The sequence below is a fragment of the Mustela nigripes genome, chromosome 14, assembly GCF_022355385.1.
Source record: "Mustela nigripes isolate SB6536 chromosome 14, MUSNIG.SB6536, whole genome shotgun sequence".
In the NCBI taxonomy this organism is placed as follows: domain Eukaryota; kingdom Metazoa; phylum Chordata; class Mammalia; order Carnivora; family Mustelidae; genus Mustela; species Mustela nigripes.
In genome coordinates, this window is record NC_081570.1 from 27,084,906 (window position 1) to 27,098,626 (window position 13,721).

Sequence of the window (13,721 nt, forward strand, 5' to 3'; positions counted from 1 at the left end):
TTGAAATATGCTTTTGGCTGTGCAAAGGGGGAAGGCTGTGTGTAGGTTTGGAGGGACCTGTTTGGGGAAAAGACACACGGCCGGAGGCTGCTGCCGGGGGTGAAGGGGGGCGGTGGGGACAGACCCCTCCCCCCACCGCCCCACCCCACTTACGCTGCTGCGCCGTTCCGCGGCGCCTTTACCGGAGCCCTCCCGCCGGGCTGCATGGCGACGGGTGACCGCCAGGGGCCGCTGCCTCAGGTCCCCGGTGCTCCCGCCCCTCTCCATTGGCCTTTGTTGCCGTCGGAGCGCCCCGCTTGACTCGTTCCCGTCCGCCCCCTGGGCCTGGCGGTCGCGCCTGCGCACTGGCAGCTGGCCGGGCGCTCGCAGGGGGAGCTGCTGCAGGCTCCGCGGCGGCGGCGGCAACGGAGGCTGCGGGGGCAGCGGCGCGAGCGGCCGGGCTTGGGGGGGGGTGCCGAGCCCGGCCCGGAAGCCCGTGCAGCTAGAGTGCGGGGTACCTAGGCCCCTCACTCTGGACTCCACAGTCTCCGGGCCGCCTGACCTCCGCACGGGTATATGGGATGGAAGCGGGACCCTCGGGAGCAGGTAAGGGCCCCCGGGAGTGGGGGACGGTGCGTGCTCCAAGGACCGGGGGACTCCCGCGTGAAGAACAGGATTTCCGAGTGAGGAAAGGCTTCCTGAGTGAGGAGAGGGGCTCTTATGGGATGGGGGGCCCAGTTTGAAGGGGGGCTGTATGCAGTTCCGGGGGAAACCTTGTGAAGGAAGCCCTAAGACGGGGGCTGTTTATCAAAGGAGGCTGTATGCACTCCTGGAGGTGGGAAGTAATCTGGGAGAAGGGCCTGAACGTACGTAAGGACTCCCGGAGATCCCGGGAGGCCTACGGGGAGGCCCGGCAGGTGGCAGGGGGCGGGCTCCAGGTGTCCAGGAGAGGAGGGGGTCGACACAGATGGGCCCAGTGCTGCTGCATGCCGGGGGGCGGGGGCTGGGCTGGGCTAGTGTCTCTTGGGAGAAGGCGCCAGAGCTGGGCTGTGAGCTCCGCCCCAGCCGGGCCTGACGCTGGGGCTAGGGTCGGGGGGCGGGGGGGGGGGATCCAGTCCCGGGATTCCCCCCCGTGAGTCTGGGGAGCTGGAGCGGAGGCGCCGGAGCATGCGCGGAGGTGGCAGCTGGAAGGGGCAGCCCGAAGTGGTGGGGGCGTGGCTGCCCGAATCCCCCCCCCTCCCCCATCCCGCCCGATTTGTCTTGGAAAAAGGAGCCCGCTGATGGGGCGCGTTCTCTCAAACGTTAAGTTGGCAGAGTGCAAATAGAAATGGTCCCCTTCCCCATCTTTGGGGCTCTTACACTTGATCCTGGAAACCCTCAGTCAGAATTTGCCAAGAACGGGTTGAGAGAAACTGCCAAAGTGCCGCCGTATGCTCCTTGGATGAGGAAAGACTGGAACCAAGGCAGTGTCCTCCCCCTGAAGAGAGAACTTAGAAAGGGTGTTGGTTACTGAAGGAGCAAGGCCAGGACCAGGTTTACCTGGAAGGGGTTGTCTGCCTGGCTTCCTCGTTTCTGGTCCAATACTTTGTAGAGATGGGACCTTTTAATCCAAAGACGATGATTTTTCCATTGAAATGTCTCCTCACGTGACGGCCTACTCTCTTTCTATTCTTTAATATTTTTTGTGGCTTCTATCCCCCCCTGGATATCTTTTCTTTCTCTTCTCTTTGTTCCCCAGAAACTGTCAGGGCCTTGTTATTAGACCCAAGGTTGCCAAGTTAGCCTTTTGTCACAGATAAGTTGTTTGGGGGAGGGGGAGTTTATAGCTTTCACCCTGGTGAGTTCCAGGTAATAGCCTTAACTTCTTATTCACAGGAAATCAGGGTGAAAGGAGATGAGAACAGAGAGACTGGTGTAGGGCTACCTGAAGACCAGAGTCTCCAGGATGGGCTGTGGAATAGTGGCACCTCCTGTGTCCTAGATCTCTTACCCTTTGATTGGAAGGAGCATTCTGAACCTGGGAATCCTTTAGGTCTTGTCCCACTACCTCCTTCCATTTGCTCTAGGGGTGGAAATAGGATTTCTATTCAGGACAAGAATTTCATTTCTTTTGGGACATGAATTTCATTGTTGGTGGAAAAATCATTATCTTTTTATGCCTGATCTTACACTCCCCCCATCCTCCCCAACGTCTCCCCCCCCCCATTCCCCCAAAGAGATAGCTCCTACCAATTTACTCAGCTCATCCATTTAGTGATCTGTATGTACTTAGTGACTAATTTCCCCCAAACAAAAATGACCTCGTAAAGGCTGTGTAGGTCTTCATGAAGAATGCGGGGAGCACCTGACTTCAGAAAACTGTTTCTCCTTCCCTTAGGATTCTTTCTCCATTCTAGTAATTCTCCTGGTTTTCTAGGCTGGAGACTATTTGAGCAACTTGTGTACTAGATAGAGTAGGAGTAGGTCACAGAGGTCCAGATGGATTGCTGGGAGCTGGCACCCATACTACACTGCTAATGACTTCATTTTGATGAATTCCTAGTAGGCTCTGGAGTGATGAAGACATTTACTTTTTTTTCTTATTGCAAGATATAATCTTCTTGGGAAGGGACTAGAGCCTGGTATCTGGAGTCAGCTGTAGCCTAGTGGGACCAGCTTTACCTCATCAGAAGGCATAGTTGAAGTTCAGTCTGGAAGCTGTGAATGGAGGGACCCCATAACTGCCTCCTTCCCAGGCTAAGACTATTTTTTTGAAAGTTGGAGGACACAGTACACAAAATTAAAGGTACTGGTGCTCACTTTACTGGGCTATGTCCTGATGTGTGCTTTCTGTGCTCAGGTGTGTTCCAAGCACATATACTAGATTGGGAGCTTCAGGAGGGTAGAGGTAATACCTAATTTATCTGTGGAAACAGTGAGTTTCTAGGCCCTGACACAAAGTACACATTTAGTAAATGAAGTGAATCACATTCCATTGTGAACATAAATGGTGAAGCACATGTATGGATATTTAGTAGTTGTATATACTCATGTGTGGATAAATTTTTTTTAGGAGAGGTTGGCTTCTTAGTCTTTGCTTACTGGACAGCTAACGCAGCCTTGAGTTTGTGTTTCGAATAGGCAGTCTGGCTCTCAAGGAGGTATGTGGGCCTCAAAACTGCAGGGAAGGAATCCCTGAGCCAGGCCTTTCAGCTTGGTTACTTTTCCTTCTCAGGGCTGGTTAGGGATGGGGGAGGGGGAGTGTCCTTTTCATGGCCCCTCCCTCCTTGCTTTTGTCTGCAAGGAAGGGCCCCGCCCCTTTTCCCCCAAGGCCCAAGCTTTGTCCTCCGTGCGGGGGCCCTCATCTGCATCACAAAGTGGCCGTCTGTCCCTGTCTGGGTTTGAAGGGAAGTGTCTCCCTTTCTCAGACTAAAAACTGGGGGCAGGGTAGGCTAAGGGGGGGGACTCTGTACAGCTCTAAGGCTTGCTGGGGGATGGGATGGGAGAGAGGTTCTCCCTTTTGCCTTCCCTAGTTTGAGGATGAAGGGGAAAAGGGGGTTCTTCTGTTTTCTCAAAGCCTCCTTGGAGTGGAGGGTGCCTAAGGCTGAATTTGATGTGTAGTCCTATGTCTGGGGAAGAGAAGCCTTTGAGTGTCCCATCCCCCATCATTTCCACCCAGCCCCCAGCTCTAGGGGATGCCTTTTTTCCCAAGAATCCAAATGATTATTCAGCCTGGAAGGCTATGGAGGTGAATGGAATGTAAAAATTTGGGGAAGGGAAGGGTATCTCTTATATCCACCAGGATGTTTATTTTTTGCAGGGTGTATAATTGTTTTTTAGCAGTTTGCAGGTGTTTGAATGTTGTGTATGCATATGTGTTCTTCATGATATATCTGTGGATATTTGTTTATTCATTTAATATCTGTATGTTGGACACCTCCTATATGCTAGGAGGCAAGATACAGTCCCTGCTCTTGAAGAACTCACCATCTAGGGCGGTGAGGGGTATATATATAAAGGTAAACTGTCTAGGTCTAAGCGTGTGTTTGGGTGTGTATGACAGGAATGTGTCTTACTATGTGTTTGCATATATCTATTGCTTATGTGTAATTTTTGTCCAGCTCTTTCTGGGGTAGGCACCCAGGTGCTAGTAGTTAGGCTTTCACTTCCCTATGTAGCTTGGTCCTTGATGGCCCTGTACTCCCAGGCTGAGCCTCCCTTTCTGTCTGCATTTCCCTGTCTGCAGAGTGGGGCTGGGCTTGACAGGTAGTTAGAAGGAGACATAGCAGCTTAGCTCTGGGAAGCTTGCCCCTCCCGAGAATGGTTCTGACCTCTTCCTGACCCCCCAGCTGAGGATATGCCCCATCCCCCCTGCCTGGCAGACTGTGAAAGCAGAGCTATGATGATGGGAGGTTCTGGGCTGGTTTATTCGTCTCTCCCACCTGGGCTGGTCCTCTAGTGGCAATGACGATAGTAGCTATGGACAGAGGCTTCTCTTAGGCAGTGTCCCTTTTTCTTCTCTTTCCCCTCAAGCTAGAAACTAAAACTAGGGGCAGCAATCTAGCTGGTGGCAAAAGAGGAGAAAGTAGTGGAAGCTGGCCCTGCCCTAGCCCTTTCCCAGGGGCCTGCTCTATCTTGAAACTGATCCCTTCTGTTACTGTCTGGGCTCTCTGTGTGGCAGGAGCTGTGCCTGTGCAAAGCACCTTATTCTCCTCCTCAGAGCCAGTATCTCATTCTTCTCCAGCATGTTAATGGCTGCCTCTCCTTCCCAAGTCCTGTACACTAGCCTATTCTTAGTCCAGTTTCCTGTGTTCTGCCTGTCTTCATTCCTTAGCTTTTTCTTCTTGTGAACTTTTTCTTCTTTGTCTCCCTAGTTGCAGCGTTGCTTCTTGCTCAGGCTCCCAACTCTAACCTTTATGTTTCCCAGGCCTTAACTCCAGCCTTTCCTCTTTCCTAGATCAAGCCTCTTTCTGCTGTGATTTCCAGTTGTGGCCGCTTTGTCAGCTTCCTGTTTCAGCCTCTCTCCTTTCTTTTGTCTCCAAACTGTATTTTTTTTAGCCTTTTCAACTTTAATGTCTCTCCACCCTCAGCCATTCAGTTGCCTTAATCCATTCTAAAACATTGTCTCCCTCACATCCCCCTAGCCTGACCTTCTTTGGATCTTCCTCCTGCTTACATTGCAGAGGAGCATTATGATGTTGCTATTTCATGTTCAGGATGGTGATAAGTGAAGTGAGCATCTGGCTGGCAGAGAAGAGAATTCTTGGTCTGTTAGATACCTGGTGGAGGCAGGTGTCTTAATCTAGTACAAGAAAGAAAGTTTTATTATTGGGAGCCAGATTTAGCTCCTCTGCTTAACATGTAATAGAAACATATTAAGTATTCACTTGATGAATCAAAGAGAGACAAGAAGGATAATTTTCCTATCTGGAGAGAGGTTTGAAAAAAATGAACGTGGGTTGTCTGAGTCTGTGGAACCCCTCAGTTGAGTTGGGTAGGCAGGAAGGAGGCTTCCCTTATACTCTCCTGTTTGGTTCCGGGAGGCCTTGTGCCTTCTCTGATCAGAATGATATGAAGATTGCTAGACTCTACCCTCACCAGCCTCTTTATCTTGTAGCTGCAGGCGCCTACCTGCCCCCCCTGCAGCAGGTGTTCCAGGCACCTCGCCGACCTGGCATTGGTACTGTGGGGAAACCAATCAAGCTCCTGGCCAATTACTTTGAGGTGGACATCCCTAAGATTGACGTCTACCACTACGAGGTGGATATCAAGCCGGATAAGTGTCCTCGCAGAGTCAACCGGTAAGTGACGCACATAAGCTGCCAAATCCAGGGGTCTTTACTGTCCTGAGTCTCAGAATCTTCAGAGACTGTCCAGAAAACTGGTAGAGGGTGGTATCACCAGATTCAAAGAAGTTTTTGAGGAGGAGATTCCAGGTAAGGTAAACACTGAAAAATATCATTGAATTTGGCTATTAAGAGATATTGGTGCCTTTTGCAAAGGAATTTCAGCAGAGTAATTGGGTTAGTTAGTAATCTAACTATAGTGAGTTGACGAATAAGTAGAAGGTAATGTGGTAAGGACAGTGAGAGCAAATAGCCTTTATTAAATAGCTTGACAGTGAAGCATGGGGAGAGAGAGAGACTATGTTGGTTAGAGAGGATTTATAGGAGTCAAGTACAGTGCATTGTGCATTGCAGTACTTGTTAAAATGAATGAATGAACTGAAAGTTTTTAAGAAGAAGACCTAGATAAACAGGAGAAGAAGCTAATTAAAGGTACTGGGCAGAAGGGAGAGGAATGAGTTCCTACTTATTGCTAAGGCAGAAAGACATTATAGAACAGAAACATAGTTGGAGGAATTAGCCTTGGAAAAAGCAATACTTCTTTCTTTCTTCCCTTTCTTTTTTTTTTTTTTTAAGATTTTATTTTTAAGTAATCTCTCTACCCAGCATGGAGCTCAGACTTAGAACCCTGAGAATAAGAGTCTGATGCTCTTCCAACTAAGCCATCTGGGTGCCCCGAAGCGATATTTCTTTTCAGAATTAATTTATTTCATTATTACTTGAAAACTACATATGCACAATGTAAAAATAAATAAAATATTACAAAAAGAGCAGCAGTGAAAAATGTCTCCTGTTACCCTGGTCCTTAGTCCCCTAGTCCTTTTCCCTAAAGGCATTCATTGTTACCATTCTTGAGTATGCTCCCACATATTTTTGTTTGCATATGTAAGCATATGTGTATATAAAATGTTTTTTAAAATGCACAAAATAGGAGTACTGGGGTGGCTCCGTTGGTTAAGTATCTGCCTTTGGCTCAGGTCATGTTCCCAGGGTCCTGGGATGGAACCCCACATTGGGCGCCCTGCTCAGTGGGGAGCCTGCTTCCCCCTCTCTCTCTGCCTGCCTCTCTGCCTACTTGTGATCTCTGTCAAATAAATAAATAAAATCTTAAAAACACACACACACAGGGCACCTGGGTGGCTCAGTGGGTTAAGCCTTTGGCTCAGGTCATGATCTCTAGGTCCTGGGATCGAGCCCCACATCAGGCTCTCTGCTCAGAAGGGAGCCCGCTTCCCCCGCCCACCACCCTCTGCCTGCCTCTCTGCCTACTTATGATCTCTCTCTCTGTCAAATAAATAAATAAAATCTTTAAAAAACAAAACAAAACAAACAAAAAAACCCATACACACAAAATATAGAATCCAGTAAGCCTTGTTTGTACCTTGCTTTTTTTCCACTGAACAATATATATCAGATCATGTATACCTGCCTTAGTCTTTTACATAGCTCCATAGATATTCCATTGAATGGATGTATTATAACTTATTTAATAAATCTATGGAGGAACACTTAGCTTTAACCTAAACTTTTGCTACAAAAGTGAAACTGTTGAATATTATCAAATGTAGATACATTTTTGCACTGAAATATGAGTGTATCTATAGGATAAATTCCTAGGCGTGGAATTGCTGGCATAATACATTGAAAAATTTGGAGATACTACCAGTTGTTTTTGTTTGTTTGTTTGTTTTGTTTTGTTTTTTTTAAGGTAAATTGTACCAATTTATACTCCCATTATCAAGAGTATTAGTGCCTCTTCCTTCTGTACCAGTCCAGTGTATTGGATTTTTTGACCTTTGGAATTCTGATATGTAGAAAATTATATCTTGGATCAATTTTACTTATTTTTTAAAGTAAGTTCTTTGCCCAGCTTGGGGCTTGAACTTACAGTCCTGAGATCAAGAGTTGCAGCTCTACCAACTGAGCGAGCCAGGTGCCCCAATCTTGCTTGGTTTAATTTAATTTTATTTCTTTTTTAATTTTTTATTTTTTTAAAGATTTTATTTATTTGACAGACAGAGATCACAAGTAGGCAGAGAGGCAGGCAGAGAGAGAGAGGGAAGCAGGCTCCCTGCTAAGCAGAGATCCCGATGGGGCTCGATTCCAGGACCCTGGGATCATGACCTGAGCCGAAGGCAGAGACTTTAACCCACTGAGCCACACAGGCGCCCTTGGTTTAATTTTAAATTGAGTTTCTCTATTGAGTGAAGTTGAACACATTTTCATATATTTAAAAATTACATATGGAGGGGACATTTCAAGTGTGAGAAGAAAAGAAAAGAGGTCTGCCTACATAAATACGTTTATTCATATGTCTGGGAACTTGAAGGTGGCCTTGCCTATCTTGTGCTCTTTTTAGAGTCATTAGAGTTGATTTTTTTTTTTTTTTAAGATTTTTGAAATTTATTCATTTGACAGACAGAGATCTCAAGTAGGCAGAGAGGCAGGCAGAGAGAGAGGAGGAAGCAGGCTCCCTGCTAAGCAGAGAGCCCCATGTGGGACTCAGTCCCATGACCCTGAGATCATGACATGAGCCGAAGGCAGAGGCTTAACCCACTGAACCACCGGGGCTTCCCTAGAGTTGATTTTTGATTGGAGGTAGAAACGGGTTCTGGAGTTAAAGGGTAGAGGAGAAAGTTTGACACAGTCTGTGAGGGATGGTACTGATCAGGGACATGGAAAAGATTGCTTGGTAGCACTGAAGCCTAATTAGGATTGAAACCATGTATTTATTGTTATTTACAAATATAGTTTGAGGGTTTTTTTAAACCAATAGTATTCAAGAGCTTTGGTTTAGAAAGTAAAGAGGTCGGATTGTTGGGTGGAATGGTATTCTGAAGGATAAATGGACATTCTGGAATCTTAGGGGCAGAGGACAGGAAGTAAAATCAAGAAAGAGATGATAATGAGGTGGGACTTAGAGCTTCAGAGAGATGGAAGAGATAGGGTTCTTCCACGGTTTATTCCTATATCAATTCACACCTTTTCCTCATCTACCTTTTTTATGTCTCAGTTTGGGGATTGGAGCAGCCTGGATTCTGTTCCTGATTCTAGATAGACCTTGGGAATGAGTCCTTTTCTTCTCTGCCTCCCCACTCTGCCTCCAGAAGGCACATGTACTACTCTTTCAGATTCTTTAGAGCCTTGGTGATCTGAGAACCAGAAGCATCACTTGATAGCTTATTAAGACTGTAGAATTTCAGACTTTGCTCTAGACCTGAATTAGAATCTGCATTTTAATAAAATCTCCAGGTGATTCATATGAAAGTTAACATTTGAGAAGCACTACCACAGAGTAGAGATTAGAGTAGCTGCTAGGAGGGGGTGGACATTACCTGAACATCGAATTGCCTCCAAGAGCTTGAAGTAGTAGTCTCTCAGCTTCCATAGGCTGCTTCTATCTCCCACAGGGAGGTGGTGGAATACATGGTCCAGCATTTCAAGCCTCAGATCTTTGGTGATCGCAAGCCCGTGTATGATGGAAAGAAGAACATTTACACTGTCACAGCACTGCCCATTGGCAATGAACGGGTAAGCTGGGAGTCAGGCTAGATGTGCCAGGGGTCTGGGGTGGTACACAACTCATGTAAGTCTATTTGGAGTCTGGCAGTTCAGAAATACCTATCATCTTTTATGATGAGAAAGTGTGTTTTAGGGTGAGGGATGGGTAGATGCTGATGTTTATTTAGCCAGTGTATATCTGTCCTTGTCCCAAACACTGAGGTTAGACTTAAAATAGACCTAAAGACTTCCTGCTAAGTTGAGAGGGATAGAAGTACTAAGCTAATGTGGCTAGAGACTAAATGTCTGGATTTCCTCTGAAATCTTCATTGTTGGCCCTGTCAGTTTAAGGAGCAAGTGCTTGGGAAATCTATGTGGTGGGGGAAGCTGGGGCAGGGCAAGGAATGTTGGACTGTGTGGAAAGCACTGGCAATCCTTCACCTCCTTTCTTCTGAAGGTTGACTTTGAGGTGACAATCCCTGGGGAAGGGAAGGATCGAATCTTTAAGGTCTCCATCAAGTGGCTAGCTATTGTTAGCTGGCGCATGCTGCACGAGGCCCTTGTCAGTGGGCAGATCCCTGTTCCCTTGGAGTCTGTGCAAGCCCTGGATGTGGCCATGAGGCACCTGGCATCCATGAGGTACTGGGTTTAGTTTGTAACTGGGCAACTAGTGGTGGCATAATTGCTATGTGGGGAGGTGGGGAAAATAAGCACTTATTAAGGTCCCACAATATGCATTTCAAATAAAACATACATTGAAGCCCTACCATATGCCAAACAGTATGCATATATATTTAGGTGGTTTAAAGCCTTGGCCCTGGCCCTTATAGATATCTTTGGACCTCCACCCCATCTGTCCCTGCGGGACAGAGAAAAGATAGACTTGTGCAAGGTCAGTCATACAACTAGTCAAGGATCAGAGCTGGAATTAAAGCCCTGGTGTCCTGCCTTCCAGGCCAGGGCTCCTCCGTGCCCAGGATGCCTCACAGGGTGGGGGCCTGTGCCCGAGGGACCAGTTCTCTGCCTGTCCCTGCCAGGTACACCCCCGTGGGCCGCTCCTTCTTCTCACCGCCTGAGGGCTACTACCACCCGCTGGGGGGTGGGCGCGAGGTCTGGTTCGGCTTTCACCAGTCTGTGCGCCCTGCCATGTGGAAGATGATGCTCAACATTGACGGTGAGTGGGGAGAGCTATGGAGCCAGGGGCACCCTGAGTCCAGTGACCACACTCCCAGCCTCATCCCTCCCAGCTCTGCAACCATACTCCTAGTCTAATCCCTATAGCCCTGGGACCCCTCCCCCATCCCAATACCCTATAAGGAAGAGGGTGTAAAGAGCAGTGCCTCCATTTATTCTGAAAGACCAAACCTGAGCTGAGCTATATCCTATATCCACCCTGTCCCCACAGTCTCAGCCACTGCCTTCTACAAGGCACAGCCGGTGATTGAGTTCATGTGTGAGGTGCTAGACATCAGGAACATAGACGAGCAACCCAAGCCCCTCACAGACTCTCAGCGTGTGCGTTTCACCAAGGAGATCAAAGGTGAGGACCCAACCAGGTGGGGAAGGGAAACAGCACCACTTTGTCTTTAGTCCTAAAAGGAAATCCCCTTGGGATATATTCAGGGGAGAGGCCAAGCCTGGGTGCATGAGCAGCCTTTTCCAACTCTGACAAGCAGTGTGTGTATTCCAGGGCTAAAGGTGGAAGTAACCCACTGTGGACAGATGAAGAGGAAATACCGTGTGTGTAATGTTACCCGCCGCCCTGCCAGCCATCAGACGTGAGTTGACAGGCTGCTAAGCCGTACCTTAGTGGAAGAGGGCTGATATTTCAGCATAACTTCTTTCACTCTTGTCCCTCTCCCCTAACCCTAACAGCCTTGAGGATGAGGCGTTTTTTTCAAAGATAAGCTGTGGGAGTTTGCCATCCATCCTCCAAACTTCCCAGATCCTTGATACTCTCCTTGACATTTTTACCTTCTTGGTCTCTACCTTTCTTCCTTGGGCCTTTACTATAGAACAAGAGTATTCCCCTGACTGCTGCCTCAGTTCTGTAAATGTAAGGATCTTTCACAACTTACTCTTCGTTCTGAAAAAGAAGTCAGGGCTCCTGGGCTAGACCTTGGGGAATTTGTTATTGATTCTATCTACCTCCTTGACCTCAGACTGCGACTATGAGTCTCTGCTGTGTGTAGGACTTTATGGTCTGCACTAGAAATGCATATGAGTCAGATATGGTCTTGAGTATTGTGGAACTTGCCTTTCAGATCTTTTGTCTTCCCTCTCAGAGCCCTGTCTTGCCTGTTTTCCTGTGAACGGCAGTGCTCAAAGAGGCTGGATAGGGATGAAGCCAAGTCTGGGGCTTCCCGTGGTTGTAAGTCTAAAGAGGTGGGATTAAGTGCTGGGCTCTGACACTTCCTTCCCTTCCCCCGAACAGGTTTCCCTTGCAGCTAGAGAGTGGACAGACTGTGGAGTGCACCGTGGCACAGTATTTCAAGCAGAAATATAACCTTCAGCTCAAGTATCCCCACCTGCCCTGCCTGCAAGTTGGCCAGGAACAAAAGCATACCTACCTGCCCTTAGAGGTGAGGCTGCCAAGTAATGGCTGGGTTGGAGAACAAGCATTGTACCTGCACACTGGTGATCAGAGGTGTGTTCTCCCATTCATAGTCTCTCATTCTCATTTTGAAGCTTGGAAAATTGACGTTCTGAGAGGTATGAGGTCATTTTGTGAATTGTAGGCCTCATTCTTACCTGCTAATTTCTTTCGTTATTCCCCATCCTGCTATCATGTTCTTTTAGGACTGCCAGGTAAGGTGAAAGCTGTATTTATGTTTAATAACTAAGTAGTTCATTCAGGACAGAGATTTCAGATATCTGAATTCATTTTTATTTTTATTTCTCTTATCCTGTCTTAACTTTCGATATTTCTTATCTGGAGCTGGGGATCCTAAATGATCTAGAGATACAAGTATACCTTATTTTCCAGAAAATAGAGATATCTGTTAGTTATGATGTGAATCCTACTCACTGTTACCACTGTGGTGATCAGTGTGTTCCTTTTGAAAAGGTTTTAGCCCCAAGATTTATCATATCTTAGTGCTTTAACAGATCTTTGAAGCCTGCAGTTCAAGAATAGAAATGCTATTTAAATCCTAAAATACAAATGCAGAACCATTGGGCTATATTTGATTTGGTATACACTAGCCAAAATGTGTAATGAGAAGCTACTGCTGACTTCTTCATTGTTTAGTCCAGTACTACTCAAAGTGTGGTCAGTAGACAAATAGCAACAGATATTACTTGGGGGACTTGTTTGAAATGTGGGACTTGTTGAAATGTGAAGCAAGTGGGACTTGTTTGAAATGTGGAATCTCAGGTTCCACCTAGAACTGTTGAATCAAAATCTTTTAACAGAATCCAGAGAGGATTCATATGAACATTAAAATTGGAGGAGCACTAACCTAGAATAACATCTCACTTTGTTTCCACAGCAAGAGTCAAATAGATGGGACCAAAGCTCAAGCCTTCCCTTAGCTTCTGGGAATTTAGAGCTAACCAGAGGAAATTAGGCAGAGGGAAGAGAAGATCCCCAAACCTAAGAACTCTGACTTTAGTTAATAGCTGTTGGTGTGGGCACCTGGGTGGCTCAGTGGGTTAAGCCTCTGCCCTCGGCTCAGGTCATGGTCTTAGGGTCCTGGGATGGAGCCCTGCATTGGGCTCTCTGCTCGACGGGAAGCCTGCTTCCCCCTTTCTCTCTGCCTGCCTCTCTGCCTACTTGTGATCTCTCTCTCAAATAAATAAATAAAATCTTTAAAACAAACAAAAAAAAAGCGTTGATGCACGGAAAGTGGAATGAAGACAGTATGTTCTCTTGAGGTGAAAGCAGGAGTTTTCAAAGACAATCCCAGCTAAGTAGATAGGCTTTAGTTAATATCTTCTGCAAGCTAAGATTTTTAGCAAATTAACATTACTTCTGTGTAAACATTAGTTTCCAAGGTGATTAATTTATATAATGACATATTTTTATTCTTCTTATTATTTATTTCAAATATTAATTGAGCTCCTGCTGTGTGTTATTTGCTCTTTTAAGTGCCGGGAATGTAGAGATTAACAAGACAGACAAGGTCCCTGTCATAGAGTGTAATATTCTAGAAGGGGGAGATAGACAATAAATAAGATATTTTGACATAGCTGTAAGTGGTATCAGAATAATAAAACAGATAAAGGGGACAGAAGTAAGGAAGGAGGGGTTTGGAGAGCCACTTTAGTTATGGTCAGGGAGGATCTCTTTTAGGTGACATTTGAGTCCTAAATTTTGAGTTAGAGACAACCTTCATTAACCTGAGGGAAGATCCTTCCAGGCAGGAAGTAAATGATAAGTACAAACTCTCTAAAGCATCAGGGAGCTTGGATTTT

At 46.7% G+C, this 13,721-nt stretch overlaps 1 protein-coding gene across 2 annotated transcripts in view; it reads left to right on the forward strand.

Moving 5' to 3' along the window:
• The first annotated feature begins 393 nt into the window (after positions 1–393).
• Positions 394–13,721, forward strand: part of LOC132002195 (protein argonaute-1) — a 37,873-nt gene continuing 24,545 nt past the window's right edge. Inside the window, exons 1-8 of one of the 2 annotated variants that reach the window (XM_059377244.1) lie at positions 394–585; positions 5,576–5,759; positions 9,215–9,335; positions 9,763–9,944; positions 10,343–10,479; positions 10,711–10,845; positions 10,996–11,083; positions 11,740–11,887. In XM_059377244.1, coding sequence (XP_059233227.1) covers positions 561–585; positions 5,576–5,759; positions 9,215–9,335; positions 9,763–9,944; positions 10,343–10,479; positions 10,711–10,845; positions 10,996–11,083; positions 11,740–11,887 — 1,020 coding nt within the window. In that variant the 5' untranslated portion in view covers positions 394–560. The remainder of the gene's footprint in view (positions 586–5,575; positions 5,760–9,214; positions 9,336–9,762; positions 9,945–10,342; positions 10,480–10,710; positions 10,846–10,995; positions 11,084–11,739; positions 11,888–13,721) is intronic. The other variant, XM_059377246.1, reaches the window with a different exon arrangement.